This window comes from Raphanus sativus, chromosome 4 (assembly GCF_000801105.2).
Source record: "Raphanus sativus cultivar WK10039 chromosome 4, ASM80110v3, whole genome shotgun sequence".
Classification (NCBI taxonomy): Eukaryota; Viridiplantae; Streptophyta; class Magnoliopsida; order Brassicales; family Brassicaceae; genus Raphanus; species Raphanus sativus.
The window spans coordinates 1,067,770-1,090,154 of record NC_079514.1 but is presented as its reverse complement, the minus strand read 5'-3'; the positions used below and the strand labels follow the sequence as shown (position 1 = coordinate 1,090,154).

Genomic DNA, 22,385 nt, shown 5'->3' with positions numbered 1-22,385 from the left:
TTTGTGTGAAAAATGTTGGTTTAGGCTTGACTAGCCATTGATTGGTTAATCAGCAGTTTTTAAACGAGAGAGAGTCTGAATTCACTGACCGAGAACGTGCATATTATCGCTGCTGCCGAAACAAAAAAGTTATCGCTGCTGAATTTTATGCGTGATACTACCATTAATAGTATCAAGCATGAATGATTTTAACTTGTTGATACTAATAGTAGCTAATAAAATTCAGAGTTATTCTTAGGTTCACCCCCTAGGGTGAACCTCGAGGTTCACCAACCAATAGTATTTGAGTATTTGATATTTGACATCTTTTAAAAAAGAAACAAAATTTAATTTCTAAACTATATTGTATTTTAAAAATAAAAAATATAAATACATAAAAAATAGTAATAGTTACAAAAAAAAATAAATTAATATTATTAAGCTTTTAGTAAAATATTAAATCCTATACCCTAAATCCTAAACCCTAAAATCTTAGGTAAATCCTAAACCCAAAATTTTTAGATAAACCTAAACCTTTTAATAAATCCTAAACCCTAAATCACATATATTAAAAACTAAATCATAAAACACTAAACCCTAAATCCTAATCACTAAACCTTAAACCCTTGGGTAAACCCCGAACCCTTGGATAAATCATAAACTCAAACATTATATATTGGTCGGTGAACCTACAGATTCATGAATTATCCAAGGGTTCGGGGTTTACCAAGGGTTTAGGGTTTAGTGATTAGAATTTATGGTTTACTGTTTTTATGATTTAGGTTTTAATATTTATGATTTAGGGTTTAAGATTTATCAAAAGGCTTAGGGTTTACCTAAAATTGTTGGGTTTAGGATTTAGGGTATATGTTTTAGGATTTAGGGTATATAATTTAGTATTTTAGTGAATGCTTAATAATATTAATTTATTTATTTTTTGTAACTATTATTATTTTTTGATGTATTTATGATTTTTTAAATTTTAATCTAATTTGAAAATTCAATTATGTTTCCTTTTTTAAAAGATATCAAATATCAAATACTTAAAGACTATTGGTTAGTGAATCTAAAGGTTCACCCTAGGGAGTGAACCCAAGAATAAGTCTAAAATTCAGGGTGGGACAGACCTGGATATCCAAAAAAATTAAGGTATTCGAATTTGTCGGATCCGTGAATTTAGTACCGGATTCCGAATCTGGATTCGGTAGTTTTCATCTGTTTACTTGCAGATATCCGGATCCGAATTTAGATTCGTAAAAATAATAGAAAAACTAAAAATTATTTATTAAAATACTAAAACTCTAACATAAATTAAATATTTATACAAGCTTTATAGATATATATATAATATTTTAAATATTTAAATATAATATTAGAAAATTATTTTATGCATAAATATTAATATATGTTAGAATTATTATTAATATATCAAATATAATTATTAATAAAACTAAAAATTTAATATATTTTAAAAATATGTATCCGGATATCCAAACTTAAAAATCAAGTAATCTGGATTCAGATTCGGTTTTGACGGATTCGAGATTTTGTTATCCGAATCCAAATTTGATTGTTTCGGATATTTTATTTGCGAAGCGGATCCAAATTGTATTTTGGATCAATTTTAGATCCCGAATAATAAATTTCATGCCTATAGTAAATACTCAAATCGTAGTGAATATTGCTCCATTTGATATTTGCGTATTTAGTTGGGCCTAGTTTGTAATAGACATGAACACTAATGGCATAGTCCAACTCCAAATCTTCGTGCACCATGACACTTATTATCTTGAACAATTTCTCTAGCTTCTCAATCTTAAAACTAGCTTTTGATCCGCGCGCCCGCGCGGGTGTTCATTCATGTATTTAACTGTTAAGAAATTTATTTACATAATTGTTTATGTTTTTGTTATATATTACTTATTTTGACCATTTTGTGTAGGTTTTGATATATTTAGTGTCCATTTCGATCTCTATGACATTGTGTTCTTACTCCATTGTGTTGTAAATTATTCGATTTTGTAAAGTAAAAGTAAAGTGTAAAAAAAGTTTAAAGTATATTTTGTTGGTTTTATGAAATTATAATATTAATATTCGGATTGAAAGTTTAATATGCTCAATAAAATTTTACACTGATAATTTTTAAAATAAATACATTATTAAGAGAGAAACATTAAAAATTTGATTGAAAATAACAAAAAAGCAACATAGAAAATTAACTAAACATGTTTGGTAATTTTATTAATCAAGACTAATTTAAATAAAACAACTGGGCCATTTTGTTATAATGAAGAATTAGGTCGTTAATAACTTTACAATATGGATCATCTTGTATATTAAACATTAAACAACAACCATTTACAATATGGATCGTCTTGTATAGATATCAATATTTATATTGATATTTAGCTGAGTAGTAGCATTGAATGAGTTAACAAATTAGCTTCATTGTATATGGTCTGATTAAATTAGAAGAACATATAGTTTTTAGTTACATATAGTGTTCAGTTCATTGACTTAGCCCTATTTAATATTTTCATATAATTATAAATATTATTGTCTCAGAACATAATAAATATTTGATATCTTAATTGCTTTCCAGGAATAGAATATTAGTAATAGAGACCGAGAACTCTTTATGGAAAAGCAGAGGGACATGAGACAGAAGTGAATCATAGAAAAGTTCTAGGTGGATACATGGGGAAGGATTTAAAGATGATAATAAGTTGTAACATCACATAGCAAAGGGAAGCCACACAAGTCAGTTTGTCCCACTTAAATGTACGTGTTCTTCAACTGGATATGATTGTCTCATAAAATGTGGTGATCTTTTTATACAATCAATCATCATGTAATGATATTTAATTTTTATAATGTTTTGCATGATATTGGACATTCTGAGGAATAAATTCCGAAGATAGAGCTGCAGGAGAAGACAACAACTTATAAACGGAAAGGTGATTACTTCTCTATAATAACTATTTCGTAAAGCACAAGAGGAAGGATCTCTTAAAGGGATCCGGGTAGCTCGGGGGTGTCCTCGACTAAACCATCTCCTCTTTGCGGATGACACAATGTTCTTCCTTAGAGCAGATAAGAAGAACAGTGAAACCCTTAGCCGCATATTGCAGCAATATGAGTCAGCATCTGGTCAATCCATCAATGTCTCAAAATCGTCCATAACCTTCTCTCACAAAATCCCACTGGCGCTAAAGAACACTGCTAAAGCGATCCTCAAGATTGATAAAGAAGGGGGAGTTGGCAAATATCTCGGGCTTCCGGAGTTATTTGGCAGAAAGAAACGGGATCTATTCTCATCTATTGTGGACAGGATTGTGCAAAAAGCAAAAGGATGGTCAAACCGTTTCCTATCTACAGCTGGAAAAATGACTATGCTTAAGAGTGTCCTCTCAGCGATACCATCTCATGCAATGTCTTGTTTCCAACTACCGGTCTCATTGTGTAAGAGAATCCAATCGGCTCTGACACGATTTTGGTGGGACGGCAGCAGCAGTAGCAAAAAGATGGCTTGGATAGCTTGGTCCAAACTCATCCGCCCAAAAGATCAAGGAGGCTTATAATTCAAAGATATCCAAAGCTTCAATGAAGCCTACCTAGCCAAACTCAGTTGGCGGATCATCAACCATCCTGATAGCCTCCTAGGAAGAACCCTTATTGGCAAGTACTGCCCCACGGAGGATTTCCTCACTGTCTCAGCTAAAAGTGCCATCTCGCATGGTTGGAGAGGAATATTAGTGGGAAGAGACGTCATAGTTAATAACTCTGGTTGGAAAGTGGGTAATGGACAGAGCATCAATATCTGGGAGAAACCATGGCTTGACTGCACTCAACAACTACGACCCATGGGACCTGTTCCGGAGTCACTGCTCAACATAACGGTATCAGACTTGTTCTTGGAGGACCGAAATGAATGGGATGTAGAGAAAATTCGACAAATCCTACCTTTTGAAGAACAGAGGATCCTGGCAATTAAACCGAGTTTATCTGGAGCTCCAGACAAGCTAATCTGGCTGAACACTGAATCAGGAGAGTTTACAACGAAGACGGGATATGCTGCAGCGCTTTACAATCGTGCCTTAGACATTGAACAGCAAGTGGATCAAAACTTCGACTGGAAGAAAAACGTTTGGAAGCTCCAAACCTTACCAAAGATTAAACTGTTTGTCTGGAAGACTTTTCATGGGGCTCTTCCAGTGGGAGAAGCACTATTAGCAAGACATATACAAGTTGATGGTTTGTGCAAAAGATGCAATTTACCTGAATCTATAGATCACCTCTTCCTTCACTGTGGGTTTGCTATACAGGTTTGGAACTCTGTCCCTGTATTTCCTGCAATTGAAATTAGTGGATCTCTAGATTTAGAGCTAAAGGACATTTGGAGTGATCTCTGCTCGAGGAAATGCCTACCTCCCACCGGAGTTTCCATAGGACCTCTTGCCCCCTGGATTTTATGGCAATTATGGACAGCAAGAAATAACCTGATCTTCAATAACAGAAGCTTCTCAGCATCTGAAGTTGTCTCCAAAGCGATAATGGCAGCTCGCGAATGGGCCACTAGCCAAGGACTGAAGTCCCAAACGCCAAAACCTCTGAACCGTCCTCCTCCAACGGCTACATCCGATGTCTGTCTGCTCAAATCCGACGCTGCTTGGAATGAAACTCAAAAGAGTGCAGGTTTTGGCTGGACAATCGAAGATAACAATGGAGTTGTTCCATACTCATCGTCTCTGCGCCATGTTGCATCGCCTTTAGCGGCGGAAGCTCTTGCTCTCCGTGAAGCCATCCTCAAATGTAGAGAACGTGGACTGTCAAAGATCAGATGTGAATCGGATTCAGCAATCCTGGTGAAGGCACTCAATGCTGGAAAATCTCTTGCTGGCCTTTATGGCATCATTTCAGACATTTATTTTCTAGCTTCCTCTTTTGAATCTGTTTCATTTAACTGGATCTCGCGTGAGAGAAATACAGTTGCAGATGGTTTGGCAAAACAGAGCCTGGTTGTTGAACTAGCCATTATGGCTTCACCTAACTTCGGTTAAGGTTTTTTAATAGAAATGTGTTTCAAAAAAAAAAAACTATTTCGTAAAGCCTGATATGTTTAGATTGAATAGTAAATTATTAGATTGAAGAGGCTGCCTTAAGTTTAGATGTTTGGTTTTACTTGCTTCAGTGTTGTATATCAGGCTCTATGTTAATGATAGTCTTATCAAACAACATATTTAATTCAACATAGCTTCGAAAGACTATAATTTAGGAATCATTTTTGAAAATCGTCTTATATAATTGGGATGTTGATTTGTTTTTGAACCAACGTAAAGTTAGGAAAAAAGTGGGATGTTGATTTGTTTTTGAATTAACGAAAATTTAGGAATCATTTTTGAAGTCGTCTTGTATAATTAGGTTTGATTTTCTACGCAGACAAAATCTAGTCACATCTCTTTTATAATACTAAGCTACATAAATAATTATTTGAAACAAATAGCTAAACCATACATTCATTCATAAAATTAATATACTCATGATTGGTATGCATAGTCAAAACGATATAATCTTACCTTTAGCTACTTAATATTAAATTATGAATAAGTAATCATCGCCAATGTAAATATTGTCGTCTAGATATGTTAACAAAAAAAGATATGTTTTGCTATGAAAATTTTTTGTAAACTTATTATCAATAGTTTGGTTTGTAGTGGGTCAGCTAATTTTTAAACAATTAGTTGTAGATTTTTCGTGTTTTTGGATTTGAAAAATATAAAATGTTATAGTGATATAGACCATGAAGATAGTAAGCCCAATACAATATAACACAAGACTCAGAAACAAACCCAGCGAATGTTGGGTATAGAGAACGTAAAGTGAGCAAATTTTACGTTGGAAAAAAATAAGGTAAAACGACAGTATATAAATTCAATGGCATAGACTTGTAATTATTGAGGAAAACTTAGGGATAATTACTATTTGTACTTCAGTTTTAATAGATTAGATGTTTTCATGGTCACATTGTTGAATTCTTGAGGACTCCCAAATTAATTTCGGAATTCTTTTTAGTGAGACTAGATGCGATGTCCGCGCTACGCGCGGAAAATGCTTGATGTTTAATGATTTATGATGAAAAAATGGTGAAAATATAATTTTTTGGTCAGTTTAACTAATTTTTCATGGATGAGTCAAGAAAAAAAAAACGATTGACATATCAATATTTGTTATTTTTATTTATATTGGGTAACCTAATACATTTTATTATGCCACAAACAACACCAACAGTTATTACAGTCCACAAAAAAAACTAATTTTACCTGGAAATTTTTTTTATCCATAACTAATTATATATTATTTAAAATTTATTTAAAGTTTTCTTTGATTTTTGAACAATATATTTTATGTTATTAGAATACTTTAGCAAATTATAAAGTTTAACAACATTATGGCTCTACACGCAACCAAAATCAGTCGGGTAAGGTACACACATAAATATATGAACATTAATATAGATACACACATTTTTTTAATTAGAACAACATACAAATGCAAACAATACATATTTTAATTAATAAATTATATTGTATGTTTTTCTTAAGCTGGATTAATCTTTGTGAATACTAATACAAACGCGATACCTATATACTATGTAAACTATGGTTTTATTTTCTCAACAACCGTAAACACAACCTCCATTTATCATACCAAAACCAATGACTCCTTCGCTCTAATTCATTAGCTTCGTTCCCTCCATATATTGACTTAACGCTCCTTCTTCCTCACTCACTCATCACATTTCTATTACAATTTTTCAGAAGGAGAAAGCACAAAAAGAAACTCTCTATTTCATGTTATTTCGTGGAACTCTATTTAAAAATGTTGTTATTTTAAAAAAATATAATTTAATTAATGAATTCAACCAATTATAAAAAACTTAACATTATTTCATTGGTCACACAATATCCAATAAATGAAAAAGTGCATTGAAATATGTAAAATACTTATATTGTGAAACAAATTCTTTTTGCTAAAACTATTTACATTTGGAAATAGAGGGAGTATTTTGTAATGTTTATATACTTTCTAACTCAATTTTTTTCCTTATATTTTTTCACAATATTAAGGATTAATGCATCTGTTTAATTTTTAGGAGAATTTAGAATATATTTTCAGTCCAAATTATGATCCAAAACCATTATTTTCATATTTTTCATTTTTGTAAATTCATTTCACTGTTTTGTATTAATATCACATTTTAATTTGATATTGCATCATTGATTTTTATTTCTGATTACATTTTTTAATCATTTGGAGGATTAATTTTTTTTTTGTTACTTGTAGTTAACTTTAATATTTTATTGTATTTGTTAAACTTAATAGATTATTTTGTTTTTGACTTTTCATTATTTTGTTTGAACAGAAATAAAAAAATGTTTGTTGCCATGTTGTTGCTTAATGTGGTATTAGTTTGTTTACTCTTATGGTTTCCTCATATTTTCTTACTTTTCTTGTGAGGTCTCAACAACATATAGTAAAAAGATTTGATACCAACAGTTCTCATTAGACTGACACCCACCGTGACCTTGTTTTGAACATGAGATGGTAAAGAAAACGCTAGAACCTCTTCTCTAAGCTTCTGTTCATCAAAGAGTCGTCATGAACAGGAGCATCACCACAGTTGTGGCAAATGGTGTGTTTGTGAGCTTTTCGAATGACAATGTTTTCGCAATGAATCCAATCATTCTCTTCCTTGGGTGCACAACTATCAACTCTTTCGTGTTGTGCCTGCAAGAAGAGACGACGTTGAAGCAAAACTAAGGACTTATCTTTCTTTTTTTATTGGAGAAGAGACAAAGCGAGGAAGAGAGAAAGTAAGACATTGAAAACCTTATTCTGTATTCTTCAGTTCTGAAACCAAAACTTGATCCGTCTTGGACCTAAACCCAGTTCTCTGTTTCTCATGTGGAGGTTGACATTCACTGAAAGAACTGCAAACAAAAGCTTAAGTGAACAGAAAGCATGAGCTGGTGAAAATTTTTGAATAGAGAAAAAGAGAATAATATTTCTTAAAATATATTTCACCTGAAGTACCTCAAACCACCTTTGATTTTCGTGAAACACATGTCTCAGTTGACTAAAAGACAATCTACCTAACGAAAACAAAAAGAAGAATTGGGTAAGTTGAATACACATATATAATCACTTCCTAACGAAAACAATGATATGAGAATATGTAATGAAAATGAATTTTAATCAGCCTTCGCAAAGAGGAAAAACTCCATTACCATGTAATTCTACCAGTACAGAACACCTCATCAGATTTTATAACAATAAATGGAGTTACGGCCATATACTTATCTTGTGACTGAATTTAGGTACATAGGTAGATAAGCTTTATATAGTAAGCCAAAAAATGATCTCAGGCCCATGAAAATACTTTCATTTACAACTCTGTAATCTAGGTTTTTGCACTCAGCCATATCTTCTCGACATTATGTTTTTTTTTCTGTTGCAGTGAGGAATATAAAGATCTAACTTCGATGGGTTCGAGGAAAGTACCAAATCAGATGACTCAATCAACAGTTTAAAACCAAAACGTCAATGGTGAAAGAGTTGTAACTTACTTCCAGCCAAGTTCTTTCTCAGCTCTCTCTGTTGAAGCATAAACTGCAGTTGCATCTCCTGGCCTTCTCGGACAAAGTTTGATAGGTATTTTCTGCAAAATATGTTATTTGTTTCAACCAAATTTATAGCACAGAAACATTCAAGAGATATTTTAATTTCACTCAGCGCTATGTTTACCTTGCCAGAAGCTTTTTTATACAGACGTTCTAACACAGACGTTCCTCGTCCAGTCCCTTGATTGTAAGCATTACAGCCTGTTGATAATTGCAATAAACACACACATATGTCTGAGCAAGTATCCATCAAACCAAAACTAAACAGTGAAGTTTCTGAGATAGTTTACCTATCTCCGAATCAGCAAATAGCTTCCTTAGCACAGCAATATGCCCATCTGCCAAATCCATCACATGGATGTAGTCCCTGACCTGTTTTCAAATAAAATCATGTTCCACTACTCTTACAAACCAAACGGAAAGCCGGATTCTGGGATGAGACTGGTATTTACCGCACTACCATCCTTGGTAGGATAGTCATGTCCACTTAAGCCACCTGTTCGCAAACTTTATATACCTTCTTATATTAAAGGCATCGCCTTTGCTTGGCATCCAACCAGCAACGCAACACCCCAGCCCTGAAACAACATTACATACCATAAGTTCAGATACAATGTAGTTAGTTATGAATGGTTTGATCTGAATACCGAAGCATCACATCTTGAACAAATTCAAATGATTGAATCATGGCTTGAATGCTTCCAAGAATTTATAAATTCAAATGATTGAAACATGGCTTTTATGACCATAAAAACACATTGAATATAATTTTAAGAGCAGATTTACCTGTAAATCCAATAACCAGAGTTTGAGCAACCTCACTTGAATGGTGGTGGAGCAGTGACCATATCTCTGATTCAGAAAGAAGATTGAGCAGAGTAGAAGTCCTAACGTCTCGAGTGGAGACAAACATATAGATTCTTCATCTCGGTATAAGGTCGCCGGAGATGGAGATAGCGCAATAGCTACCGGAACCGCCGGTACGTCTGGTCGGATTGTCGGAGGAGTCAACGGATCGCCGTTTGGTTTGTTCGTCTTAGGATCGCTGGAGACAACGTCTTTTCCATTTGGTTTCTTCGCGGTAAGATCGCCGGAAACAGGAGATTTACTGTTGGAATTCATCGCCTGTGAATTTTTTTTTTTTGTAACAAATCTGTGAGAAGAAGATCAATACTGTTGGGTAGTGATGGTTTGTGTGTATGGCCCTAAATTTATAGCAACTGGTTGATAGAATCATGAAACGTCTGGATTTGGAAGATAAAGAATCATAGGGAGGTCGAACGAAAAGGAGAGAGTAAAGAACATCATTGATTATTGAAGTAACGGTTACGGTGATTACAGAGGAAAATATTGGTGGAGAAGACGTTCATAGGGTTTAGGCTTATTGTGTTTAAACTGGGCCATTAACAAAAATTTAAAGCCCACACGAAATCCAATTTCACTCTTCCAGTCAAACGCAGTGGTGACATGGCAAAAGAAAACTATTTCATTGGCTGATTTTTAAGTGTGACGTGGACATTCTAAGGGAGCTTCATATTCTCCTTTTAGTAGTGTTATAGATTGCACTTCCTAATTGGATTTCTCTTAATCTTTCACTTGCATGCCTCTCAAATATTAAAACCGTTAAAAAAAAATTATCTACGCACTTGGAAACAGAGATTTAATGAAATCCTTAAAGCGGAAAGGTGCAAAATTCAAACCAGTAAGGACTAAACCTAATCAGTGGGAAACGTAATGGACTCCTAAATTCAAGGTAACATAATTGCTTACGTGTGCCGGTATTATTTAAGGGAGGCATCGTCCCGTTGCGTTGGACCAAATCATCCGTGAATATCTCATATACATCTCATTTAAATAATGTAACAAAATCTTCAAAATCTTTTAGTTTAATTCAATCGAGGTTGAGGTACCCACACACAAAAGAAAAGTAATAAAAAGAGCATTGTATTTGTAACCTTGAGAAGAAATAAATAGGATAAAAGTAATTAAACAATGACAATAATATTAAACTAACGTATATGGACGGTGGCTTCGGTGCATGAGAATTGTGTGAAATAAAGTTTTGGTTTTAGTAACCGAAACCGAAACATCGAACTTCGACAACGATATCAACTAAAATTCAAACACAAAGCATTAAATGAGCTTTACGTGTTACGCTTCTGCTTCGTGAAGTACCCACACTCACTTCACATGGTCTTCACGTCTTACGCTAGCTATAGGCCCTACTCATTGACATTTATTATCATTATGTGTGTTTATATAAACCCTAGAGCTAAAAACCCAAACAAAGCATAACTCGAAAACCCCAAATTTCATCATCATTACTTGAGATGTACATGTCTTCATTGTCTCCAAGACTCCACAAATCATACAAAGCTAGATGTGCTAGCTTACCGGTTCGGTCTCATCCGAGTGTTAGGAGGATTCAAGAAGTGGTCTCCAAGGTCAGAGCTCTGGGGTCGTCTTCGCTAGAGTCGAGGACCATGGTCCGTGACGGTCTATCTGGTCTCACCGAACTTTATAGATGTTTAAGTGAAGATCTTTTCAAGTCTTCTTCTGAAACTCAACAAACTCTTCTAAACAGTGGCTTGATGGATGAGTTTCTTGAAGTGTCGCTGAAGTACTTAGAGGTTTGCGGAGGAGCTAAGGACGGTGCGTCGAGGATCAAAAAGAGTGTTGTTGAGCTTCAGTCTGCTTTGAGAAGGAGCAAGAAGGGTGGTGAGTTTAGCCTCGAGAATGACATGGATGCTTACTTGGCGTCACGTAAAGAGATCAAGAAGGATATCAAGAAGTATATGGTAATGTCGAAAGAGACAGACGCGTGTTTGGAGAGTAGTGTTTGCCGTGGTGGTGATGATCAAGAGATGAGTTCTTTGGTGAGAGTGATGCAAGAAACAAGCGTGATCACTTGTTTCGTCTTGCGCACGGTTTTGTCGTTCTTGTCGTCGCCAAAAGGGTTAAGGAGTAAGAGTCATCATCAACACAAAGGTTGGGGCATTGTTATGAAGCTTGTGAAGAAAGGGATAGATCATCACAATCAGGAGAAGAGAGATCATGAGAAAGGCTTCTCCTGTCTGGAGCTTGAAGCTATGGAAACTGAAATCGGGAAGCTTGTTACAAAGGAAGATCAAGAAGAGGAGAAAGAGATTAGTGAGGAAATAAATGAAAGGATTCAGTGTTCATTGGTTAGATCCAAAGAAGTAGAGGCAACCATGGAAGAGCTTGAAGAGGGACTCCAAGGATTGTTCAAGGTGATGATACAAGCTAGAGTCTCTCTTCTGAACATCCTATCCACATAAATAATATGTGACCAGATCCGAGTTTATTGTTCTGAATCAAGATGGATCGTTTTGTTTTGAAGTCTTGATTTGTCTTTGTTTTTCATCTGTGTGTTGAGAGTTTAAACATGCATCCATATATTAGAGGATGTGTGTTTGTTGTAAGTTCAAACTCATCCAGGTTTGAACAACTCTTGTAAAGTTATATGTAATAAATATCTATAATTTGACGCAGAAAGAGGGATGTAAAGAGATAGACAAACGCATAAGCACTAGTTTTAAATATTCAAAGTAGGAAATAATGATAATTAGTATATTTTCCATATAAAGCAATTTAGTAGTGTCATAATCTTTTGAAATAATCAAAAGTGTTAAAAGCAATGTTAAAACAAACTTTTTTATTCATATTAGTTGATCATAGTTTATGGTTTGGTGGCTGAGGGCATACACAATAAAAACTGAAAGCAAAACATAAGTCTTTGAAAGATCCTGACAAAATTTAACCATATGTAGCCAGCTTTGAAACTTCAAGATCCAACAACGGCAGATGTTTTTCTTCATGTAACATACGTTTCGCCTCAACAATCTGAACTGTTAACGAATATTATCACTACAACATATGATGTAGCAAACATAAGTAACTCAATCTAGTTGTTTATGACCATAAATAAGAAAAAAGAATTGATAAAGTTTAGAGCTAAAGCTTTTGAGTTTCCACATTATATAAAATAAATAAATAAAAACTCTGAATTTACTAGTAAAAGCTAAAAGGAGGACGATGAACGCAGATTTGAATGAACTTTTCCCTATCACTATAGAAAATTGTGTATTTTTAGTTCCTGATAATCTTGTAGAATTACAAAGACGTCAAGGTGAATTTACATGTTGTGGACAATTGTATACGCTTTTAAGAAATAAATTTACGTATGGCAAGAAGTAAAATTAATTGGACGATTAAAGATCAAATCACCTTATAGAAAATTGTTGACTACATAATCAGTGCCGTGCCAAGGCTTTAAGGGGCTTGAGGCAAAATTTAAAATACTTGTTCTTGTAGTGTCAACAAAACCTATGAAGATTTTGTCAAAAAAAAAAAAAAAAACCTATGAAGAAAACAAAAATTATTTAAGTATAGATGTTGGTTTTGAACTCGGGATTAGAAACTCAAAAACATAATACAACTTCATTTTAACCATTACACTATAGTAGAATTGTGAAATAGGAAACCCTAAAATTATAGATTATATTAGGGGTCCTAAAGCAAATGCCTTTTTCACAACATAGTAGACACGGCTCTGTACATAATAAACAGTCAAATCTATTACGCAGTGTTCCTAAAATAGTCTAGAGAGATTTGTAAGGAAGAACGTCAAAATGTTGGCAGACAAGGTTTGTATGTTTTACTCTTCTTTTTTTCTGAACAACTGTTTGTATGTTTTACTCATTATGCACAAGAGAACATTTTAGGCTATTAAATCAAGACCCGTTATATAATCGGTGAAACTAAATGATCAGGTTTTGTTTAGGATGCTCGTCAGGTGCGAGATTAATGGGTTCGCCAATCTACCACTTTTCTTTTCCGGGTTCCAACCATCTCGGCACTTATTTAACTACTGAGCCCAAGGCTAAATACTGAATTTAGTTGGATCCAATTAAAGTCATATCTGGGCCTACTTACCATCCATATGACACCAAGTTGGACTTATCATATGATCCATTCCACGCGTGGCTTACATTTTGGAATCAACTACAACTTCATTCCACTAAGTCTTAACCCAAGTAAATAAAGTGACAACATTCGCAAAATTAAGATATGATGGCGACAAGAAATCACGTGAACAAATCCTGTGAACACATAACCATATCAATATCAATATCTTGGTTCGGTAACTAAAATCACAGAATGGATATGTAATCAAAATATATTATTCGACATCTAAAGTAATAGATATATATATATATATATATATATATTTGAAGAAATTTTAGCAAAAAAAAAAAAAAAAAAAAAAAGTAATAGTATTTTTTGTCACGAAAAAAAACAATAGGAGGAATATTACACAGCTACGAAAGAAGCTTGCTGACGTGACAAACACCAATCAACTATTCAATGATTGATCACTGATTTCCCTTCCACCAGTTCATGATGACGTTGTTTTTTTGCGCTCGCGACGCCGCTCTTTTAACTAACTAACAAACAAATTAAAAAAAAAATCATAAAGTCATTAGTCCTATGAATTAATTTAAAATAGTAAAACTAGAATTAAAAGTAATTTGCTCAAGTGATATTGACTTGGTTAACAAACGTCTCTACAATTTAACCTCAAAAACTTACAAGTCTTATTACATGTGTGGATTATGATATGCTTACATCTTATTTGTTAAAATTTTAATAAAAACCATTTGTCCAAGAACTTAACTTATCTACAGATCGAATTAGAAGACAAAACAGAAGATTAACGCAAAATCATGTCGAACAGAGGATGACATGTGTAAGCAAGACATGAGCAGTTGTCTTGTCTGGTACGCTTAAACCACCTGAGACGCGTTTTTCGATAGGTTGATCAAATATGATACAATAAACAACAACACAAGCCGACTGTTATAAGTTTTCTTGCATTATATCTGTATTTTCATCCATATTTGAGCCGTAAAGACAATTATTCTACTATTAATAATAAGATTTTATTTCTCAAAGAAAATAATAATAAGATTTTAAATAACCAATGATCGGGTGAGTACACAAGCAAAAGGAACAAATGGATCTTTCTTGGAGGAGACGTGAATTTTTTTTCAAAAAAGAGATGTTAATGACATTCAACGTCATCGCATCATCATTGCTCCACCACTTCTCTATTTATAGTCCTTTTATCATTTATCTTGTTTCATCTCCACTCTTTTGATATTTGGGTCCCTTTCATTTTGCTCCTTCTTCCATTTTTCTTTATAGGGAAAAATCACCTCTCTAGAAAAAACCTAAGTGTGAAGAAACAGTACAGAGACGAAGACAACAAAAAATGAAGGGCAATGTTCATCGACGACAAAGATGACGAGAAAAATGTAAGTGCAAAGACGACACAAACAATAGTACTGCAGAAGGTAAATCAGAGAGACAAAATACACAAGCACACACCAATAGCTTTATTAGAAATCGCTTTGTAAACCCTATTACAATCTGCTTAATCAGCTTTACACGTCTAGTGTTACACCCTAACACACGTCACTGAACAATTCCTAAGCTACCCGCTTATGTCTCTCCACCGTCAAGTACTTCAGTCCCTGCTTCAGCACGACCCATAACACTTCCAAGCGCTTCTCTCTCTCTATAAGATCAGCCTCTGTGTCTCTGTCCCTCTACAGACGACCCATAGCTATCTTATATAGTTCTCCACGTTCCTGAAACCCTAGTCTCCAAGGAACCACAATATGGACATCTTCCATATCAATAAGTGCAACTTTCCTTTTCTTGGAATGCACTTATTCCTCTTTCTTTAAGTCATAAACTTGCTCCTCAAGTTTATTCCTCTTTGCCTTTTCTTCAAGATACTCCCTTGCTCTCCAAGTCTACACGACTCTAGCTCAGCATCTCGACTCCACATGGTCTTTACCACTCACTACGACGTCTGCTTCAGCAACTACGTCAGCGACTACTTCAGGGCGGACATCTTTACATCAACAATCTCCCCCTTTTAGCTTTGTGTGCCGATCAAGCACAACCTTCTTCTGGTTCAATAACCACGTTCCCCACCTGGAAACTTCCACGCTTATTGTGCTCTTCTCCCCCACGAGATGTGCACCACACCATGCTTTTCTCCCCCATGAGACAAGCATCATCTACTTCAGGACGTCCATCACTATGCTCTTCTCCCCCATGAGATATGTACTCCTTGGACCAGAACGTCACCATTCTCCCCCTGCTTGATTGCATACTAAGCTAAAACAGATGCTTAGATGTTAAGCCTTACAGACAAACCCGTCTGCTACTCCATGCGTAATCATGATACAGCCTCTGCTGCAGCGGAATAGATTACACTTACTGCATCACGATCTGACGCACCTGTCGAGCTACCTCTCGACTCACTTCTGTTGAGGACCAGGCTTCCTTCATGCGTCGTCTCCTTGACCATGAGCCTCTTCTCAACCACCCCGAGTGCCCTCTGCACTCGTTGCTATTGTCTTGGAGTGATTTCGCTATCACCCTCCTGAAGATCCTCTCGCATCACTTCCTGACGCACTTCGATCTCCTTCCCCTTTGTGCTACGGACAACTCCGTGTCCTAGCTCCAGACTTGATGCTTCTTGATCTTCCTCAAGATCACTCCTACCAGAGCTGCATCCCTCTTCTGTTGTCTCATCCTTGATCTCATCAAGTAAGCCACTCTTGGCTAACAACACCTCTTCAACCCTCTTGGGTTTAGTGAACGTCTTGTTCACCCTCTTGGCCATGTTTCTGCTCTTCTCACGAGCAAAACACTCCACCTTCTTGTGTCCAACCTTTCCACAGAACCAACAGCACACCCGATGTGGTTTCTTGGTTCGCTTGACACAGTTGCTAATGCACCGATCAGCCTCCTTCCTCGTACCAGCTGCACACCCATGCTTCAGACCCTCCTGTCTGGACTTCATGTTGCTGCACTGACGTACCACTTTCGGCTTGTTACTCACAGCCCCGCGCTGTAGAACTTCCTGCCGTACTCCTTGTCGCACGTCCCGACGTACTTCCTGACAAGCTTCTTTAGCTCCACTTTTTGATGTGCTCCCATGCACGAAATGTGACAGCCCCTTCTGTTGTACTTCTCCAGTAGCAACTTTCTTCACCTTGCTAACCTTCTGCTCAAGAGACTCATATTTCTCATTCACAGCCGCAAGTTCTTCACGAAGTTCTTCAAGCAGCTCGTTCTGCTTCAGAACCATATCCTCCAATCTCAGGTTCTGATCCTTGACCCTCAACCACTCGTTAAGCAGCACGTGATACTCCTCATCATCTGTGCTGAGATCTGAACCAGAGGATTCACTAGATCCCTCCTTGCTTGCACCAAATGCAACAAGGTTCACCTTTCCATCTTCTTCAGACTCTGACTCATCAGACGACTGCAATGGACTACCTTTTCTCTTCTTTGAGTTTGGACATTCACGCCGTGTGTGTCCAACACCTCTACACTCAGAGCACTTGAGCTCTCTTCGTTGTACCAACGGACAGTTAGCCCTTATATGACCAACTCCTTCACACTCGTAGCACTTGAGACCTTCTCTTCTTCTGCTACTGTCACGATCACCTCCCTGGCGACCAACCTGATTTCTCCCACCTGAGAAATTCATTCTCTTGCCAAAATTCCTAGCCAACATGCCCACGGCATCTTCAAGCTCCTGAATTTTCTCTGCATCCTTGTCAACTACAAGGGCTATACTCCCTGGCGTACCTCCTGATGTAGACACCGAGCCACTGCATGTCTCCATCTCTTCCGCCTTCAGCATACCCACAACCTTGTCAAACTTGAGCTCATCCGTGTTTGCAGTCATATTCAGGACCGCCTTCTGAGCTCCAAACCTTGCTGGAAGACAGCGTAGCAACTTCTTCACCAGCTTCTTCTCCTTGTACTTCTTTCCAAGTACACATGCTTCATGCGCCATAGCACTGAGTTTGGCACTGAAGCTCGCCACCGTATCCGCATCTGACCACCTCAGATTCTCAAACTGTGACCCAAGATGATCCAGACGTGTCCTCTTGACACTATCATCTCCTTCAAACGAATTCAGCAGGATCTCCCACGCCTCTTTAGCTGAAGTACTCCCCTGAATCAGCTGGAACTGCTCTACTTCAACAGCTCAGAAAATCGTCGAAAGCGCCTTTGCATTAAACTTTGATGCATTGCGCTCTGCCTCTGACCAATCCTTCTTTGGCTTAGGCTTCTTCCCATCTGCTGTGACTATGGTAGGCTCCTCCCAACCAGTCTCCACAGCTGTCCACGCATCTTCATTGATTCCTCGAATCAACTGCTTCATGCGAGCCTTCCAATGACCATATTGGTCCGCCTTCAACACGATTGCCTTCTGCACAGAAATAACCGTGTCCATCTTCACCTCTAGGATCACACCAGTAACTTAGGTGACCCGCTCTGATACCACTTGTAAGTGCAAAGACGACACAAACAATAGTACTGCAGAAGGTAAATCAGAGAGACAAAATACACAAGCACACACCAATAGCTTTATTAGAAATCGCTTTGTAAACCCTATTACAAGTTCTGCTTAATCAGCTTTACACGTCTAGTGTTACACCCTAACACACGTCACTGAACAATTCCTAAGCTACCCGCTTATGTCTCTCCACCGTCAAGTACTTCAGTCCCTGCTTCAGCACGACCCAGAACACTTCCAAGCGCTTCTCTCTCTCTATAAGATCAGCCTCTGTGTCTCTGTCCCTCTACAGACGACCCATAGCTATCTTATATAGTTCTCCACGTTCCTGAAACCCTAGTCTCCAAGGAACCACAATATGGACATCTTCCATATCAATAAGTGCAACTTTCCTTTTTTTGGAATGCACTTATTCCTCTTTCTTTAAGTCATAAACTTGCTCCTCAAGTTTATTCCTCTTTGCCTTTTCTTCAAGATACTCCCTTGCTTTCCAAGTCTACACGACTCCAGCTCAGCATCTCGACTCCACATGGTCTTTACCACTCACTACGACGTCTGCTTCAGCAACTACGTCAGCGACTACTTCAGGGCGGACATCTTTACATCAACAAAAAAGTAAGAGGGAAAATAAAGAAGGTTGCAGAGAATCAACGGAAAGGAATAGAGGATGTTTAATGATGGTGAAGGAAAAGCGTTCCAGGTTTTATATCGCCAGGAGATGTATTCTTATGTTGCTTTGTTGGCACAAATACGCCAACTCTTGATCATGAGGTTTGTGTTATTATTACTACAAGTAAAAAAATATAACCACGTATGTATATAATTATATTCGATAGTGATAACGCTTTTTCTTTGTCTCTGCTGCCTAGTTTTTTCTTCTTTTTGAGTTTGGTAGTTTCAACTTTCTCTTTGTTCGGTTTATTCAGGTCGGGTAATTTTAAGTTTCACTTAGTACGGTTTGGCCACAATCTAACCGAAGTAAACTGTTTTTTTTATTTGGTTCAGTTAGATTTTGGTTTTTTTTTTTTGAAAACCTAAATATTTCGATGAAATTAAGTTATTTGGTTAAATTTAATTTTTTGATTAGTTCTGTTAGTTATTTTAATTAATTTGGATAATTTAGTTTCAAAAGAAAAAACCGAACTAACAAGAAACCAAAATATTTTCAAATGATTTTGGAACTAAACCGATTTTCTTTTTGGGCAAACTTTATTTTTTTGGCAAACTAACTAAACCGAAATTAAAACTGGAACTGACACAAAAAAAAACTGAAAATTTTGATTCAGTTCACATCTGCAGGGCTAGTTTCAAGCTTCACTTTTGTATATCTACCTTTTGTTTCAAACAATTATGTAAAATCAACCTCAAAATTACGATCACAAGAGAAGATTCATTCACTGAAAGACGACAAAAGGTAGCACAAAGAAGCCATTAAAAAACATATAAAAACTGAATATCCTTATTATCATTTTGCCTCCATAGTCCACACTCTCCACTTTTGGCACCCCAAACAAATACAAGTTTGACAAACAAATCATAAAAGAATAAATAAAACAACAAAAGTTACAATGTACAACTTCACACAGCATTTGGGAACATTACAATATTATTAAGTGGTTAGAGTATCATGGAGAGCACGGAATGAGGAGCTCCAATGATCTTACCACCGACATCTGGGAAACTGTCGTAATGTGGAAGCGAGCTCACTTTACCATCAACGTCTACTTGTAGTGGATATTTAATCAAGTGACCTTAGGCCTGTTCGTTTGGTTACCGCCGGTTTCAGCGTCAGCGTCGGCGTCAGCGTCGGCGTCAGCGGCTGCGTCAAACTCGTTTAATCTGATGTTCGTTTCATAGACGCCGACGCTGACGCTGACGCCGACGCCGATGCCAATTGTTGTTCGTTTCGAAGACGCAGGAAATTGACGCAGCCGCAGGACGCCGACGCATGACGCTGTTTTGGGTTGTTCGTTTGGTTGACGCTGCAACTATTTTCATTTATTCATATTTTATTTTTAAAAATTTGTAAAATTGTATATTAAATAAATAAAATGTAGTTTAAATATATTTACATCCATAAGAATATTATGTTTAATTGGTAATAAATTTTTGGTCAAATATAAAAATATTTGATGTCATAAATCATAAGCTAAATAAAAACAAAAATAATACATCAAACTACTTTTTTTTTTTGGATAAACATCAAACTACTTTATAATCATAATCAATCATATTAAAAAAATTATACTGAAGTAAATATGATAAAATTTAATTTTCGAAATTATCACTTCAAACAAATAAGACAAATATGTTTTACAGATAAAAGAAACATGAAATTAAGTTGATTGATAAAAAAAATATTACAACAAGTCTTAAAAAAATCAAATCATTAACTAAAACATGATTTAATCAAATCATTAACTAAAACATGATTTAATACGGTAAACGTCGACTGCTTAGACCCATCAGCCTCGTCAAATTGTTTTTCATTGGCATCATCATCTGACTGCTTCTCCTCATCCTCTTCCTAAATAAGTCATCATATCAACTTAAGAATCAAGATTCCATGTTATAGTGAGAAAAATGTACAGACAAAACAATTAATGACGAAACACATACTTCCTCATCGGCATCACTGCTCTCCAGTGACTTGTTGTACTCTGCCTTTAGTTCAGCAGCCTTATCCAAATAAACTTTCTTTTCCTAAATGATCAAAAGAATACAGAGTAAGATCACAATAAGCAAATCACCATGAAACTAAGGGAAGAAGCAAAGGACAGAGCAACTCACTTCCTCAGTCAAAGACTTCCATTTTTCACCACCCTGCTTTGCAACCTACGATAATATAAGAAAGCATACTAATCATGTAAAGTAACAAACTTGGTTACGACCTAGACCTACGATCACGTAGAAAGCATAGTCACTTAAATCATCACAAACACTAGCAGACCAATTCATGTAAAGTAACAAACTTTGTTACAACTTACATCCTTAACGTTAGAAGAAGGATTCTCTTCTTTGAAAGTTTTGCGGAAATCATTCCTGCAAAATAGACAGACAATGCCAGCTTAATCTCAGTACATAAGCGCCAGCAAACAAAACCAAAACAAGACGACTATGCAAGGATGAAGATTACATGAAAATGAAGAAAGCAGTAAGAGGACGCTTGGGCTTGTTGTTAGAGGCAGAGCTCTTCTTCTCATCCTTGGCCTTCCTGACTCTCTTTGCCTTGGGTTCATCAGATGTTGACTTCTTCCTGAAGAAGTCCAAAACAATACCAAGAAGGAACAAACTCAATATCAACATATAGAAGAAGAAGTAAGTAAGTCTAACGAGTGTTGTTACCTCTCTACAGGTTTCTTCTTCTTCGCCTCAGCTTTCGTCTCAACAACTTGCGCCTCTGATAAAGAAAAAAACAGATAAGCTAAGTCACAACAAACTCAAGTCACCTACGAGAGACGATCAAACACTCACGGAGATTGACTCGAATCTTCGCATCAGCATCTGTGTTGTTGACCTGAAAACATCATTGACAACAATTAGTATCGCCATAGGATATAAATAAACAGCAAGAGTCTCAAACCTGAATTTTTTAAAAAAATCATCTGATTACCTTACAAGACAGTGAAAGACAGACAAAGCTTAGGAGAGCTTGAGACACACACAGAAAGCTATGGAGAAGCCTGAGAGAACGAGAGAGAGAGAGAGAGAGCTGGTTCGAGAGAGAGAGCTGGGTTCGAGAGAGAGAGAGAGAGAGAGAGAGAGAGAGAGAGCTGGTTTGAGATCGAGAGAGATGGGTCTGAGATCGAGATTCGAGAGAGATGGAGAAGAAAAGGCAGTGGCGTCAATGGAGAAGATAAGGCGTCTGCGTCAAAAATAGCTTAGGTATTTTTGTAATTAGTGAATTAGGTTAAGGGTAAAATAGTAAATAGGTTAAATAGACGCTGGCTATTAGTCGCAGCCGCGGGATTTTTGGGCGTCTGACGCAGGTCCTGGCGTTTAGACGCAGACGCAGACGCACGTACCGGCGTCAATAAAACGAACAAGCTTGCTGCGAAAATCATTGCCGCAGACGCAGACGCCGGACCTGCGGCAACCAAACGAACAGCACTCTTGCAACTCTGAAAATTCAGAATCTATGAACTTCTTCCAGTTCCCTTCAGCGATTTCGTTCACGTTCTTGACACATTCTAAATCACCAGGCTCCACAAACTCATCTCCTGTTATGAAGCTTGTGAAGAAAGGAATAGATCATCACACTCACGAGAAGAGAGATCATGAGAAAGTTTTTTTTTGTCTCGAGCTTGAAG

General features: G+C 36.4%; 1 protein-coding gene and 1 long non-coding RNA gene across 2 annotated transcripts; one reads left to right on the top strand and one right to left on the bottom strand.

The window, feature by feature from the left end:
* Positions 1-7,427: 7,427 nt before the first annotated feature.
* On the bottom strand, positions 7,428-10,024 carry LOC108852702 (uncharacterized). Its single transcript, XR_001949575.2, has 8 exons — positions 9,447-10,024; positions 9,113-9,238; positions 8,951-9,032; positions 8,785-8,861; positions 8,607-8,698; positions 8,065-8,132; positions 7,870-7,970; positions 7,428-7,767 (listed from the first exon to the last, which is right to left on the bottom strand). It is a non-coding gene; the product is annotated as an uncharacterized LOC108852702 (long non-coding RNA).
* A 966-nt stretch (positions 10,025-10,990) lies between these two features.
* Positions 10,991-11,986, top strand: LOC108853621 (uncharacterized). The gene has a single exon (XM_018627027.2). It carries the CDS (start codon positions 10,991-10,993, stop codon positions 11,957-11,959), a length of 969 nt encoding a protein of 322 aa, XP_018482529.1. The 3' UTR covers positions 11,960-11,986.
* The last annotated feature ends 10,399 nt before the right edge of the window (positions 11,987-22,385 follow it).

Excerpts from the sequence above, each read along its gene's own strand:
- LOC108853621 (XM_018627027.2), top strand. The coding sequence starts at position 10,991 with ATGTACATGTCTTCATTGTCTCCAAGACTCCACAAATCATACAAAGCT.